Raw genomic sequence first — 16291 nt, forward strand, 5'->3', positions numbered from 1 at the left:
ATATTTCCAGTATCTTTCTCGTCCCGAAGTCACCATCTCTGCCTTCACTGAGACGGGCCAAGAGGAATCGTCGATCATCGTTCCAAAGCAACGGGCGTACACCAGTAGAGAGCCTGTGATATCATCCAGCCTTGCTGACACTCCCTGTGCTACCCTCGGCGTTCAGGGCCTCTTGGATCAACTCAACACCACCCTCGGAACATCACACAGCCTGGACACACCATCCCTCTCCTCCCTTCTTGAAGAGTGCATCGCAAGCGACTACGACTTTGGCATGGCATATGGCCGCCTCCGCCGGATATGGGACTCCGACAACTGGAGCACTACTATACGAGACACATTTCGCAGCTGGGAGGTGCGAGATCGGGAGGTGCGAGAAAAAGCACTTGATGGTAACCGGATCGTCAATCCAAAGTGGCCACCTCGACGTGTCTGGGATTTGTACAGCAATCGAGTGGTGCTATGGTGGTGCACAGGAATCTCTGTTGATGACCGACACTGGAACCACCACTTTCAGCCCATATCCCATGCATGGGTGGATGAGAAGGATCGGTTCGATGCGCAGACACCTATCAACGGATACGAATGGCCTGTCCCCATCCCGAAAGACGCCAACCTCAATCTTATCCGCATCGAGATGCTCAATATCGGTTTTCGACGGGGGTATACATGGTTGGATGTTCTCTGTTTAAGACAGGAGGGTGGACCGAGGGAGAACATGTGCACAGAAGAGTGGAAACTGGACGTGCCCACAATTGGAGCAATGTATTATGACAGTTGGGTAGTGTGTTACTTGAGTGGGCTGGGTCGGCCTTTGAGTTTGAAGGACGGCGACTTGGAGAGTAATCGGTGCTGGTTTAGACGTGCTTGGACACTACAAGAAGTTGGTCGGGAAAGGATGATTGCTGGGGACACGCCGGATGGACCACTGCATGCCAAACATAAGGACGGGAAGTATGAGACTGAGTTACTGATCAAATTTCACAAGCTGTGGCAGTCTATGGAGAACATTTCATGGGGTGTGTTTGAGGCACTGGAGAGCATGCAGAATCGGGTGTCGGCCAAACCAGTGGACAAAGTCGCTGGGCTGGCATTTCTTATGCGATCTAGGACGATACCGGCATACTATATGAGCCAGTCTCCTGAGGAGGCATGGTCATCACTTGTGAATTCGATGGATATGGGGCCTTGGGGGCTGTTGTTCTTCTGGTATCCTGAACCCGGAAATGCAGGCACAAAATGGAGGCCATCGTGGGACCAGCTTATGACGAAGCCTCTGCCCGCAGGTGATTACATCAACATTGACATGATGGAAGGCTCGTGTGACGTGCGCTGCATTGAAAAGGGGATGGTCCGAGGGTTGGCTGTTGCGGAAGGGGGTGATCGATGTGGAGAGTTGATTGCTAACGGCAGGGATGAGATAGAACATGGATTCAAGATCACAGTCACCCACAAGTACCCAATACCTGAAGATACTTACACACTGATTTTCAGTGATGACGGGTATGACTGTTGTGTTGTTGGGCAAAGCCTGCCAGGGGAAAGGTTTGAGAAAGTGTCGGTGCTGCAAATTCCTGATGACGAAGAACAGCGCAGATTATGGCATCTGCATATTACTAAAAGGCATTACCTTGCTGAAAAGCAAGGTCAACCCACAGTCATAAAGTTTCCTTTTCCGTCGTCTGCCAAAAGCAATTAAGTACAAATAGGTGGCTGTGCTCAATCCAGCAGTCCTCTTCCTACTCTCGCATCTGCCAAAACCAAACAAATACAACGTAGCCGTGCAGCATGTCAAGACTCAGTACTCAGTACTCAGCCGTTTACCATCTCGACTCTATCGCACCTGCAGCACTAGCTTCAAAAAGTCGCCTCGCACATTGAATATTGAACGTTTGAACCTGAACATCTGGGGAATTGCTTAAGAATTGGATCGTGAGTGACTAATACCTTCTCCGTATTTTCCCTTCGCTGATGCTCATGCGTCGCACTTTATAGTCTGTTCCACTTACGAGGACTAGTACCACTCGCTGTGCTGTCCTAGCACAATTAACACTGCATCTGTCCTTCTTGCCACCAACAAGAAGCACACTTTCTAACTTCGTCTCTGGACACTTGCAGAGGGAAAGTCTCCCTTTGGCATCCCATGCTCAATACACGAGAACATTGTACCCAACAAGATCATTATCACGTATATCAGCCCGCAAGACGAGGATCGGTACAAGCTTGTAAAAGGACCACAAGGTGATAGTCGAGGTACTAAAGGAGCTCGTCCAGGGGGAAAATACAGGAAAAGGCGAGGCAGAGTGGAAACTGAATGCTTTTCTGGCAGAGGGAATAGCCAAGGATGACCAGGACCGCGGAGCTAGGTGTGATCGCCTGGACCACCTATCTCGTAAGCCTATATGGGAATGAGCTCGCCCATCTACTGTTCATGGTCCCGATGAAGCTTTCAGCCGCCATCGATATATTATATTCAGGTTTGCGCATGATGCACGCAGTCCAATATGATACTGGTGAGTACATCTGTTAGTGCTCTACGCCATTGATCCTTATCCGTTCACTAGATTCTGCTATTCTCTCCTCCCCCTCCCCCTTGCCACGTATCCACCACACCATGACAAATCGACATCAACCCCGACCCAACGACCCATCCCCACGACCCTCCTTCAGTCGGACATTCCCTTCCGATATTGCGTCATCCCCTACCACTCAACGACGTCTACCTGTTCCCGCTGCGCTGGTCTTTCAATGGCTAGTAACGTGCATTGTTGGAAAGTAGAAGAGGACGTTGCCTCCTGTCTGGTGCGAGGAGGGAGTGAGTATGCCTGGAGACTGCGCGAAATATGACCCCACCCCATCCTGGTGTGTAGGTGTCCGAGTTTTGGCTGGAGACAATGGATCGTCTTCCGGCAAGCAAGACGTCTGCGCCTAGACGATGTATTCAAAACCGGTGAACACACCCACGGCGAAACTTCGCATAGGGTAGGGACGGCAGGTAGTCTTAGGAGGGACTAGTTTTACCTCGACGCCATGTATCGACGTCCGGCAAGCGAGAGCATGGCGTCGGGGTATTGTTGGGGATACAAGGAGTATAGGGCTAGGGTAAACTGGACATAGTACGCACGTCGCACGATGTCGACTGTCTTCGTTACTGATCGAGATCCTTTGCATCTAGCTGTTATTGTACACCTCGCACCCCAGCCTCTCCCTGGACGACGACTTTTGCGCGGACATGACGTATCGACATCTGGCGAACGAGCGCACGGCGTCGTGACACCGGTCGGAATTTTGGAATAGATTATGGGTCTGAGTTCGGGGACTCTTATTAGAGATGGTTTGGCACTATGCAGTGTGGATTTTTCAATGTACAAATGATCTGCGAGGTATACGACTGGTATATCGGTGTTCAAAGAAGCAGACGTGCCACGCAAACACTTCGTAACATATTGGTATGACTTACATAGATCAACCCGACGAGGAATCGTCGCTTTCAGTGTTTCCTTACATGTTTTGAGTCGGGAGCATTGCCAATGAAAAGGTCGACTCGAAAGAGACAGCAATAGGGTTCAAGGACAAGATTCAGCAAGGTCGTACTCGCCTCGGCACGCGGCAGGCACTTGTCAATATATACTTGTTTGAGTAAGTACACATTGCATGGTAGTTCTTAACTTGAGCGACTATCATGCATAAGTTTGTGGATATACCCAATGCCTTTCTTCAACGTCTCCTTCAATCCTTGGTCCCGCAAAAAGTCAAAGTGAACTTGCGACCTCAAGGCCTCAACGTTAAGGAACCTGTTTGGCTTGTCATCCGCAGCGCAGTGGACGAGCAGGTCGTTGACAGTGAGGTAACATTGTTTTCATGAGGGAACAAAGATGATGACAGGATTCGTGGGGGGTGTATTTGACGTACACTGGCTTCGAAATCGACATTCTGATAATTGATACCAACACCGTACGTACAAACCCAGCGAGCGAAGCATCCGCACGCAACTGAAAATTGATTAGTTAACAGAAGAATATGTCTGAGATAGAGGACAACCTGCACAATGGTGTATCCCAGCCATGTCCCCCAGGAATTCCGCCGTTTTTTCACGAAAATCAGGGGTTGATTCTTTCCACCCTGGTCGAGGACTTTCTCGTAGCAGATTCCAGTCATCATTTAGTACCGCTCATCGTGTTCTTCATGGGAACTTCGATGAACTGATCGCACAAGGTCGGCACGAAGCATCGAAAGAGAAAGAGTGCCTTTGATTCGTCTACAAGCTCTGGACTTGAAACACAATCCTTCTCCAGCACCTTCCGTCCATGTCAAGCGTCTCGGTCAACGTAAGCCGGCTCCGCTAAATCCTTTTCATCGATGTCTTCAGTTGCGTCAGGCTCGACTGCTGCGTCTCGTGTACAATCTTCTCCAACAACGGGTGCCGGTGGATCCTTTGCCTATACCAACAGCGCCCTTTCACCGGCGTTCAAACCCAAGTCTCAGAGACCTCGATTTGTATCCAAGAATCCGCAAAGATCCACGGTGAGCTCTAAGTGATTGGCAGCCTCATCCGGGAAAAGTGTGTCTGGAACGAGTACAAGATCCCGATTGGGATCGGCTTGGGTGCTTGACATGAGTTCGAATGCGATGGGGACCGTCGAGAGTGCCTTCGTCGAATGCTCTCCCGCTAGTTCGCAAAGAATCCAGTTCGTACTCATCTCAGACATGACAACTTCAACGTTGACGTGCTCGTTAGCATCACGCAGTCACGACGGTTGGGCTTGGTGCCGAGAATTGCGAGAACCGAGGAAGCCTTGTCGACGGGTCCGAGTATACCTCAGCGATCTGTGTCTGTACCCAGAAACCATCAATGGAAGGTGGGGAGACAATATCTTTGGCAGCCTTGAACTTTACGGATTTTGAGGATTAACTATCGATGACGAGGGCCTCTTCGCTAACTTCGCCGTTCCTGTCCTCGTTGTCGTCATCGTCCGATGATTTCCAACCCTTCTTTGTCCCCTTTCTTTCGTTCCTCTTCATCGAAAACCACAGCAACGACTTCGTCGTCAATCCCTGCATCTTTCCATTCCATATCGGGATCCTCCATAGTCTCGTCTTCAGTGCCAAGTCAGCAATCATCTTCGACAGACCGCAGAGTCGAGAGAACTGCTCACCAGTTATGGGTTCAATGGCCTCTTCTAAGACCTGTCGGCAGTCTACTGTATTCTTTGTATTCTTCTCCACGTTCTTGGGAGTTTCTCGGATGACACGACTCGTGGATTTATGCGACCAGTCGATAAAACAGGTGCACCATTCGGTTCTCGGTCCCTGCGAGGGAGCGCGGACCGGTCTGTAGTGAGAACCAGAAAGGGAATGCCGCCATGGTTGTACTGAGAAAGGGCAGGGTGCGACTCGTTTGAAGGTGGTACCCGCGCATGTGCATAAAGTTCTCCTTGTTCCGAATCCTGTAAAAATTTCCTCGAGAACAATTTGATCATGGTTATCGATTGTATGGTGACTCTGGGCCCAGGATCGTTAACGGGGGAATCGTTTGTGAAGTGACATCTGGTGATAGCTAGTGGAGGTGATAGGTCTAGTCAAGGAAAGGGAGTACCAGGTTTGAGTGATGGTCGCGAAAGAAGAGGATGGACGTGTACGTGTCGGAAGTTGTGGAGCTGTATAGGCCGGGTTTTTGTGAGTCCTTGAGAGACGAGGTGCAGCCTTACGGATATCCAACCGGCGCCAAAGAAAGGAAAACAGGCGCATCAGACTGTAGGGATGCAACTGAAGAGCTGAATCGAGTAAAGACGGTCATTGTCAAGGGCTCTTGCCAGAAACAACATTGCCGTCGACGAGCACAGGAACGCGCTATGCAAATATGGACTTTATTTAAGCGACGGCCAGCGGTATAACTCATTCTGATTGCGACTCTTACTGAGGAGCGAAATGGCCCTACTCTCTGTCGTTTGTTTGGTGAGCTCATTTGGTTTTGGGATATTGACTGAATGTGTACTTTGAATAGCAAGAAGCGGTCACTCAAACAGAACAGAGTAAGAAACAACGTGTAGTCAGACGTTCTCACGCTCCGACTACCATCATCAGACCGGTCGAAATCGCGAACTCGTTGCCATCCTCAACGGAAGCTACACCGACGAGCACCAACTGATAGGATCTTGAACAAGAGCAGGAGACTAATAGAACCAGCTCAGCTCAGGTCCAATCCAGACGCAGTCTTCGCTTTTTTGCGCCATCCTCAGTAATCTGCCGCAAACAGCAGATGATGTATTGATGTACATATCTCTACGAGCACTTGCCGATTGCTTGTGCTTACATCGACATCTTCTCTATCACGCCTACCTTACCCCAAAATCTTCCTCCACCGCGTAGCCATTATATACAATCCTCACTCTCAGCACAAGTTCGCCTGTACCAGACTTCCGAGTGCAGATACGGCAAGAAGAGCGCTTTGAGTACAGACGGAAGGAACACAGTCAGACGCCAGAAATCAGTTGCGGGGCCCAAAGTTTCCGATGACCTTGCCGTGGTAGATTGGGAGACGCGTTTGGAGAGCGGAGAAGGGTGGGAGATTGTGGTTCGGAGCCTTTCACCACAACCAGCCGCGCCCTTTTTACAAATATGGAAGCTTCGCGTTGATAGCACCTTGTGGAGACATCCTCCCTCCCAGAAAACGCACATCCCGCCATCGCAAGTCCCACCGCAAAACGTACAACCTCCCGTCTAATCGTTAAGCCAGGACTGCCGAACGGATGACAGGCCCGTATCCCTTCGGCTACAATGCCTGGTCGTATTATCCTACCTCAGCGGCCTCGCTCACAATAACAAGCCATTGCTTCACACCTCCCAGCTGCCGACGACGACTTCCCGGCACTAACCCCCATACTAAAAGACTCAACCGGCACCAACCAAATGGAAATGCTCACCCTCCATCACCGCAAGCCAGTTGTTGGGTCTAACCTGGATGGATTGGGGACGTGTTTGGATGAGAAGTTGGGGATTGTGGGTGTCCGCCATCCCAATATCATCTGAGATCTGACCGTGCACGCGACCCCACCAGCCACATCTTTTCCAACAACATCGGAGACGGCCTCTCCCTTCATCCACCGTCTATTCCTGCTAAACCAGTACCGTTTCGCAGGCTTGTCAGTGCGTTTGGAGAAACGAACGGAGCTTGGCGTCGCGCGTGCGTGTGGAGGAAAGTTCGTGTATTTTCTGGGAGAATCGGGATGCTACGGTGTCGATAGTGGTGGTCAAAGCAAGACGCAAGCCAAACATGGCATCCCGGTTCAATGCTGTTCTTCTCGACGCTGGCTACATAATGGAAAGGTGGTGCTCAACGAAGCAGTACTTCGATCTCTTCCGAAATACGACGTCCATCTTGCAACCAAGGTAGCCGCAGCCCTTGCGCAGTTAAGGTCATCCTCCGGCGACTCCAATTCCTAACGCGTGTTTTGCTGATGAGAAGGGCTAGGGAGAGAGCGCATGCAGGCCGACTGGATAACCCGTACCCCAGTGTATCTTGTCCTCTGAATACATCCTTCTTTCGTATTCTCCACGGTACATTATGCGAGTCAAGAGTAAATATTAAATTCCTGGTGTAAGCACTGTGTAATAATCAGCAACCTTCCTCATTTCGGCTACTCCTATCTTCAAGCATCTGTTGTTCCAGGGTCGAAGGCTAGGCATAGATTGATTGGATTCCTAGAGAGCGAAATATAGACCCGCAATAGGTGCGGGACATTATTCTCCTTGAAACATGGATGTAACTCTGTCCCATGCTAGCGAGTAGAAATGTCCACGCTGCAGAGTATTAGTGCAGTTTCGTACAGTGCTTAAAGAAGGCCTTACCAGCGAGGACCACCAGGTACGAGGAGTTACTTGCGATTGAAGGACACCTCAGACGACCGCCAGAACATCAAACAAAAGGGGTTTTCGAGGGAAAACACCCGTGTTTGAAGAAGCCAGACCGTGGACTTGGGAAATAGTCTATGTCAAGAGGTCGTGGTTATTAGCGTAGGTAAGAGGCGTAGAAGAGGAACTTTGAGTATTGGCTGAGGCGTGTCATGAGTTACGGGTGGTAGAAGGATGCTGGACATACCAATATACCGCAGGCTTAAAGTCGTTTTGAACAGTGAAGGCAAGAGTGTAGTGCAGGAGATCCAACACGGAACCGCCGCTCCTCCTGCACAAACAGCCTCTTTGTCACTCAAAAACACCGTCCGGCGTCGATACCCCGCCTGGAGTCAAAATCATCATCAAACAACCGTTACCCTCCTCGGAGGATGAGCTATTTGCTACACGATCGAGTGCGGCGTTGTGGGTACCCTGTGGCGAGTGAGTACGCGTACGGCCGGACGTGGGTGAAGTGTCATCTCTCTTCCCTTGGCGAAGGGTTCGTTTGACCGGACTTCAACGCGAGAGGGAGAAAAGAACAGTTGCACTACGACCAGAGTCCTGTGTGCACACGTCTGGGGAGACTGACCTTGGTTTTGGAATGAAAGGTCAGAACCGTTGTGAAAAGAAGCAAAATCGTGTGCCAATCGTTGGGAAGGAGCCTGAGAAGTGTGACGTCACCAATTGCAAAAACCAAACAGACGCGCCGAGCTCTCGATCATTTTCATCAACAGTGTCTTCTCATTTTTCTCTACGCGTCGATTGGCCATTGTACTCGCGCCTCATCGACGGCGGATCCATCCTCCATCCAAACACCTTTCAAATATCGTCTACATCAGAGCCAGACGCATGCGAACTCGAACGATGGCCTGCTCAGTCTATGACGTACAGTGTCAGTTTCATAGGACGAGCTATTGAGGACGATACCAAGACGGCGTACCCACTCACGGTCGACTTACGACTGGCCCTTTCCCTGTCCGCCACAGCAGACTTAAGGCGAGCGCCTGGTGACCTCCTCGAATGCGCACGAAGTGACCGGATTAGGAGAATCTTTGGCAAGACCGGTGAATCCCATTCCGAGTCCACCTGAACAGTTAATTTCATGGTGAGGGCGCACTGATCAAATAGAAAGCCACTATACTAAAAACCATGGAGCAGCCACCAGCACTGATCGTTTGTCCATCACCGCCTCTTTCAGACGTATCATCTCCTCTCGTTTCTGGATTTATCTGCTCTCGTCACTTCTCCTGAGGTACCGCCGACCGCCTGTACAACACGCGATCCTGAGCGGAGACTCTGAGCCATCATTTCGCGTGCTCAAGTGGGAGGAGGGAATGGATGCTATGGGTGGGAGTCATGTCAGGATCGTCGCATATTCTGGATTGCGATCAATTGCTTTTCGACCTGCTAATGCTATTGTTTTTGACTGGAATTCTGGCGCGCCTGTTTCGATCCTGGAGATGCCGTCGCATTTGGAGAAGCCATCTTGTTTCACTGTTTCAAATTTCGAAGAACAGTACGACTTGGAGTTAGTTCTATTTCTCTCATAGCACATCATTGGCTCGCACTTATGTTTTCGTTCAGTTGTTAAAGAAAGGGCGCATTTGATTCGCGAAATTCGATTTACAAGGCCGTTTTTTTGGTCCTACACTCCTTGTCCTCCCACAAAGTGAGTTCTCGTGATAGATATCAAAATTTTCCTACTAAACCTTCGGACCTTTTGGTAGAAGCTAACCCACCCTCATTCCTGCGGGACGAATGGGGTCTTTACCGGCCCAAAAGCGTGGACGAGTCGGTCTTATCCATATCGAAGACTCGGATGAATTCCGAAGGGAGCCGTTAGGGATCAGACGACCGTGTTCGGCAGGATCTTTGGGCGCTTTACCCGTCCGTGCAAACGCAAGATATCCAAATGGGCATAAGGAGCACGCCTATTCTAGGTAGCGCTTATAAATAAACCTACCTATACGCACTGTCCTTCACACCCGATTTAAGCGAAACTTGTGATGCAGCCTTTATGAGCTTGAGAGGACGAGAACTTCCACCGTGTTGTTTACATGAGGACCTCGCAGAAGCCTTGGACTATGGCTTGCGACACCTGCCTGCCTCGAGGCAAGCACTTCTTCGTTTAGTACTCCCTCGACTGCATACCCTTCTGCTGAAAAATGGGAAATAGTACGTATCATTAATCCCTCTCGTTTCGAGTGCTCAGTATGACAACATTAGCACCGTCCAAGGTCTTATACCAATGGCTCTTCGGCGGCATGATGTCGATTTGGAACTACATATACTCCGTCTTTTCGACTGCTCGGACAACTAAAGATTCATCTCCTGGCAGAAGCTCTGAGCTTGACAAAAATCACGACACAACCGTGCCGTCCGAGCCGCAAGAGCAGCACGGTAGTTCTATTCCAGAAGATGCTGGTCCTGTTTTGAAGGCGACACCAGACTTGTCGCTGCGCTCTCATCCAGAACTACCCTCCATTGCGGGTTCACAGACTAGTCCCAAGGAAGAACAGTCATCTGGTGAAGCTTCGGTTGATTCTGATGCATCTCCTGATAAACCTTGGCGTCAACCAAAGGTACGTCGGTGGGCAAACAAACAGAGGGGAAATTGATAACGTTTCCAGGGAATCTCTCTTCCCGAAGTCACCATCTCCGCCCTCACTGAGACGGGCCTTGCGGAATCGTCGATCGTCGTTCCATTGCAACGGTCGTACACCGTTAAGGCGCGCGTGATATCATCCCGCCTTGCTGACACTCCCTGCACTACCCTCGGCGTTCAGGGCCTTTTGGATCTACTCAACACCACACTCGGAACATCATACGCCCAGGACAGTCCATCCCTTTCCTCCCTTCTTGAAGACTGCATCGCAAACAACTATGACTTTGGCATGGCATATGGCCGCCTTCGGAGGATATGGTACACTTGCAACGACTGGAGGACTGTACGAGGCACCTTTCACAGATGGGAAAAGGAAGACCGGGAGATGCGACAAAAAGCGCTCGATGGTAACCGGATCGTCAAACCATACTTGCCACCTCGACGTGTCTGGGATCTGTACAGTAATCGGGTGGTGCCATGGTGGTGCATAGGATTATCCCTCGATAGCGACAGGAAGTCCGGACCCTGGCTTCTGCCGATATCACACGCATGGATGGAAGAGAAGGATCGGTTCGATGCGCAGACACCCATCAACGGATACGAGTGGCCTGTCCCGATCCCGAAAGACGCCAACCTCAACCTTATCCGTATTGAGATGCTCAATCTTGGAGCACAGTATGCGTGGTTGGACGTCCTCTGTTTGAGACAGGAGGGTGGACCAAGGGAGGATATGCGCTTGAAAGAGTGGAAGCTGGATGTGCCCACCATCGGAGCGGTGTATCATGACGGCCATGTGGTGTGTTACTTGAGTGGGCTGGGTCGGCCTTTGACTTTGAAGGAGGGCGACTTGGATAGTGATCGGTCTTGGTTTAGACGTGCTTGGACACTACAGGAGGTTGGCAAGGACAGGCAGGTTGCTGGGGACACACTGGATGGACCACTGCATGCCAAACCAGTAGATGAGGACGGGAACTATGAGACTGAGTTACTGACCAGGTTTCACAAGCAGTGGCGGTGTACGGGGTCCTTGCTGCGGGGTATGTTTGCGATACTGAAGGACATGCAAAATCGGGTGTCAACCAACCCGGTGGACAAAGTTGCGGGACTGGCATTTGAACTGCAGTCCATGACAATACCGGCATACTGCGAGAGCCAGTCTCTCGAGGAAGCGTGGACAGCACTCGTGGATTCGTTGGATGGGGGGAGTCGGGGGCGGTTGTTCATCTCCTATCCTGAACCGGGAAATGCGGGCACAAAATGGTGGCCATCGTGGGACCAGGTTATGACGAAGTCTCTGCCCATTGATGATATCCCCGGCATCGGTGTTGATTGGGATGAGATGAAAGAGGAAGACTGGTGTGATGCGCACTGCATTGAAAAGGGGTTGGTGCGGGGGTTGGCTGTTGTGGAGGGGGGTGATCGACGTGGAGAGTTGATTATTAAAGACAAGGATGGGAGAGAACATAAATTCAAGATCATGGCCGACCACACGTACCCGATACCTGATGACACGTACACACTGATTTCCGCCGACTTATTGTGGTCTCGGTCTCACCATTGGGTCGTTGGGCGAACACTACCAGGGAAAAGGTTTGAGAAAGTGTCCGTTCTGGAATTTCTCGATGAAAAAGAACAGAAGAGGTCGGAGGATCTGCATATTACTAAAAAGTGTCGATACATTCTTGTTTGAGTACACATTGTGTACTTGGTAGTTCTTCTCAACTTGAGCTATCATGCACGCCTGGAGGGTGGCGAAGTTCGCGGAGCTCACACAGTCACTGTCAGGTATAAAGGTCGGTCGATTGCAAAAACCCGAGCTGTTCTATGAGGTACTAGTTCTTTATATATCTGTGGAAATTTAGCAAGGGAGGGACCGGGAAAAGCGAAGGACAAAGATAAGGAGGAAGGTGAAAGTGTCTTGGTGAGAGTTGTCAGCTCAGCATCACGAGAGGTAAAGCATTCTACGATTGCTCCTTGTTGGCCGCAATCTCTGCCAGAAAGTAGTTGTGCAGCAAGTGAGTCAGAAGATAACTCTCGAAGAAGACCCTCGGACAAGAATTTCTTGTAAAAAGTTGTTCCTGGTCTGTCGACACATAATTCATCATCTCTTGGTTGACGTGCGCGACCCATCATCTGGATTCCGCAGAACATCCATGACGAGATACGTACTCGACATATTGATGCTCCCTCCCTTCGTAGTACTGCACGCCCGTGATGATGCCTATGCAGCCATCAACGAGAATCGACTGTGCTGTATCCTACAGACGTTGGACGATCCGCTTGTCCTCCTTATCCATGGCCTCGTAAAAATAGCCAACACCATTCTTCAACATCTCCTTCAATTCTTCGCCCCGAAATAGTCGAGATGAACCTGTAAGTCTGCGACCTCGGTGACAAGGAATCTGTCTGGCTTGTCATCCATAGCGCAGCGGATTGTCGACGGTGAGGCAGTATTTTACGTGAGGGAACAAAGACGATGGGAGGTTTTTTGGGTGCATATTCGACGATGGCCAAGTATGCTGGCTTCGACATTGCTGTCCTGATAATCGACGTCAACATCATACAAACCTGGCGAGTGAAGCATTCGTGCGCGACTGGGAAATGGTTAGTTCATGAAAGATACGTTTGAGATAGAGGATAGCCTACAGATAGACGTATCCCGGAGCCTCATCAGGATTTGGGATCGTGCCCAAGTCAGTTTCCGCGTTGAGATATCCCGGAAGGTGTTTCGAACGAGTAGAATAACCTGATTGGGATTGGCCTTTGTTCTTGATACGACTTCCAATGCGATGGGGAACGTGGAGAAGGTTCGGACGACTGAAGTGGGGAGGGAAGCGCTTGATACGATGATGTTCGACAATCTGTTGCTTCGTCATTTGAAAGTCACCCATAAGCTCGCCGACTATGATACCAAACACATTTAAGGCTAGCGGGGAAGTTGCCGACCATCCCTTGGACTAGTGGGAGTGACGTAGACCACTTCACGTCAAGGTTGAAAGTACCGGCAGCCTCGATACGATATTTTTGGATAACTCGTTCAGAGTTAGATCTAAGGATGAAAGAATAGTCAGTGACCGAACCAGGATGCGCTCTAAGAAGCATGCCTTTCTAGCACTAGTAGCGATGCTCATCGATGCAGAATACAATGGGGGGGAGCGAGCCACCCTCGTCCGGCGATGCCCTGCTACTTCACGAAGAATCTGATCCATACCTGTCTTATGCATAGCAACTTCGACGTTGAATAACGTGGTTTATCAGCATCGCTCTGCATGAGGAGACAATCATGTAACGGTTTTGGAAATTTTTCATCGTGATATGAAAGGTCTGGTAGTCGAAGAGTTCCGTGAGATAGTTTTCGCACAAAGGTTGTACTCGGAGCCAAGGATGGAGAATATGGAGACTGTTCGGCAGTAGTGATTGGGTTTGGGAACCGTCGTGGAGGCGGCTTTGTCGACCTTGGATATGAGGGATTTTGAAGATTCATCAGTGTTTCTCCACTAAGTGCAGCCTCGCAGTTCTCGCCCTCGTCGTCCTCGTCCGACCACCTCTGAATTCAATGCTTTCTTCATCCCTTCCTATTGTCCCTCTTCATCGAAACTTGCATCGTCAACTCGTCGTCAATCTCTGTATTCTTCCGCTCCATATCGGCTTCACCCTCGGCACCATGTTCCTAATCTTCAACAGACTGACGAATTGTTCACCAGTTCTATCTCTTATTGGTGGGTTTCCGCCTTCTTTTTCGTCCTTAGGCATTCTCGGACGACACGAGAAACCCATGTCTCGTGGATCAAGGGGGCCAGTCAGAAAAGTAGGTGCACCATCTGGTTCTCAGTCTCGGCGAGGGGTCTAGTAAGAACTAGAGAAGGAGTGACACCATGGGTGTACTAAGAGAGAGCCGGGTGTAACTCTTTCAAGGTGGCGCCTGCACGTATGCGTTGATTACTCTGTGCTCTTAATATTCTCTAAAATAATCCTTGAGAAGAATTTGATCGTGGTTGATATGGCGCGTCTGGCCAGAGATCGTAATAGTGAAATCGTTTGCGACGCGACGTCTCGTAGTGATGAGTGACCATGGAAGGGAAGTGCTGGATTTGAATGAGGCGCGAAGGAAGATGAGGCAGGACGTGTCGGACGTCGGGGAGCCGAATCTGAGAGTCCTTCTAGATATTCAATCGACGTCAAGAAAAGGAAGAGAAACGGCACGGGCTAGACTGGATCGAGTGAGACTGACGTCATGTTCTCACGCTCCCGGGCCAACTATCGTCACCAGAACAGTCGAAATCGCCAACCCGTTGCCATCTTCACACTGACGAGCACCGACGACGTAACAAATCACATGGAAATCTATATAGACGTCTCCTTCAGTCCAACCTTACAGAGCCATACACGATAGTCGGTCAAACTGCGCGTGAGCCCTCTCCGGTGCATCAGCACTGCAGCACCTGCGCTTCCAGTTATCTTGCCTTACTTGCAATCAGATTCTCGGTTGCTTCCATCATACTATCGCATATATCCCGCCCTGGCACTCCTCCACTGTGTAGCCGTCATTTAGTCTGTCACTACCACAGCAGATTCTAAGACAAACGCTCGGTATCCTATTCCACCGAACCCTAGCTACGTTCAAGTGAACGACGAAACACCCACGCGCCACCACCGCACAGCAAACTCGCCCTGTGAAACTAATGATCCTCACCACGGATGTACGAGCCCACGGCGAATCGTCAACATCAATTTCAAAGGAACGCTCCTCGGAGCTGCGAGCCTTGATGCTTAGTGAACATTATCTACTATCATCGGACCTCCTCTTTCCTATCTTCCACATTTTCTACCATCCAGTCCAGCGACACGGCAATCTCAACCTCAACCTAGCGAACGGTGAAACTGTCGCTTATGACCACTTCGTATCAGAGCGTCGAGGTGGTAGTGAACTGGTATAGCACCCACCACGTTCCACTGGTCCTCGTGAGTTGCGAGGACGAGGACTAGATCGAGGGAAATATTGGGTCGGCAATCTCGAAAATCTCTCTCTCTCTCTAGCTCAGTATCCTAGATCGAGTAATCGACAACCGGGTACTAACAACGAGAGACGTAAAACAAGGCTATCGATAGATTCTGACAATGACTCTAGCACGGGAGGAAAGCGAAATAATCGCAAGGGTTTATCGTAGCGTTTTGACTCAGGCCCTTTGATTCTCCCAGCCTGCCCCGCCAGCGCGGTATCTCTTTGTATCTTTAGAGAGTCAGAGTCACGTTTAGAATGAATCCACATACTAACATCCAAGACGCGGGAGTCCTTCCAAGACTAGACGATGACTTCCAGATAAATTCGTATTTAATGGATCCATTCAGCTCCTTGAAATAAGGTAGATGATAATAATTCCGACGATCCACTTTACGTGTGTACATGTTATATGTGACAAAACACCCTCTATCATACGCCCTGACCATGGCACCCTCGTTTCACGCCCATACGGTCTGCCAGACATTCCAGTCGAATCTCATCCGCAAGAGCATCCCGCTCTGGCTGACAGTCAGACTGAGACTGAGAATGCTGAGAATGCGTCTGTGGTGTCGGCTGTGGCTGAGAAAAATGGGTGAAGAACGTCAAAGAATTATCTCGGCTACAAAGAAGAGCCCGAGGTCTCTGTGCACGGGGATGGTTGTTAGGCAAGGAAAGAAACACCTTTCATATGGTTTTGACGAGACGATGATCTGCCCTGACAGTACAACAGGCTCGTTTCCAAAGCAAGAGTTGGTTGACTGGAAGGAGCGTTTCTTCCTACAGTATGCATT

At 50.1% G+C, this 16291-nt stretch overlaps 4 protein-coding genes across 4 annotated transcripts; 3 read left to right on the forward strand and 1 right to left on the reverse strand.

Annotated features, from left to right (window-relative positions):
- Positions 1-97: 97 nt before the first annotated feature.
- Positions 98-1267, forward strand: EV420DRAFT_1219826 (uncharacterized protein; the record flags this gene model as incomplete). The annotated part of the gene is made up of 2 exons (XM_060466444.1): positions 98-430; positions 518-1267. Coding segments are annotated over 2 exons (1083 nt in total), but the record flags the coding sequence as incomplete, so codon positions are not given.
- Positions 1268-5511: 4244 nt separating this feature from the next.
- On the forward strand, positions 5512-7443 carry EV420DRAFT_1750576 (uncharacterized protein; the record flags this gene model as incomplete). The annotated part of the gene is made up of 6 exons (XM_060480333.1): positions 5512-5955; positions 6005-6032; positions 6396-6706; positions 6757-6787; positions 6848-6999; positions 7126-7443. Exons 1-6 carry the CDS (start codon positions 5929-5931, stop codon positions 7441-7443), a joined length of 867 nt encoding a protein of 288 aa, XP_060327096.1. The 5' UTR covers positions 5512-5928.
- Positions 7444-9780: 2337 nt separating this feature from the next.
- Positions 9781-12227, forward strand: EV420DRAFT_765756 (uncharacterized protein). Its single transcript, XM_060483397.1, has 3 exons — positions 9781-10068; positions 10120-10475; positions 10524-12227. The coding sequence occupies exons 1-3, from the start codon at positions 10059-10061 to the stop codon at positions 12186-12188; spliced, it is 2031 nt and encodes a 676-aa protein (XP_060327097.1). The 5' UTR covers positions 9781-10058; the 3' UTR covers positions 12189-12227.
- A 726-nt stretch (positions 12228-12953) lies between these two features.
- EV420DRAFT_1646799 (uncharacterized protein) lies at positions 12954-13374 on the reverse strand (the record flags this gene model as incomplete). Its single annotated transcript, XM_060477958.1, has 2 exons — positions 12954-13092; positions 13145-13374. The coding sequence occupies 2 exons, from the start codon at positions 13372-13374 to the stop codon at positions 12954-12956; spliced, it is 369 nt and encodes a 122-aa protein (XP_060327098.1).
- Between the last annotated feature and the right edge of the window lie 2917 nt (positions 13375-16291).

The sequence above is a fragment of the Desarmillaria tabescens genome (genome assembly GCF_030435595.1).
Source record: "Desarmillaria tabescens strain CCBAS 213 chromosome Unknown EV420scaffold_37, whole genome shotgun sequence".
In the NCBI taxonomy this organism is placed as follows: Eukaryota; Fungi; Basidiomycota; class Agaricomycetes; order Agaricales; family Physalacriaceae; genus Desarmillaria; species Desarmillaria tabescens.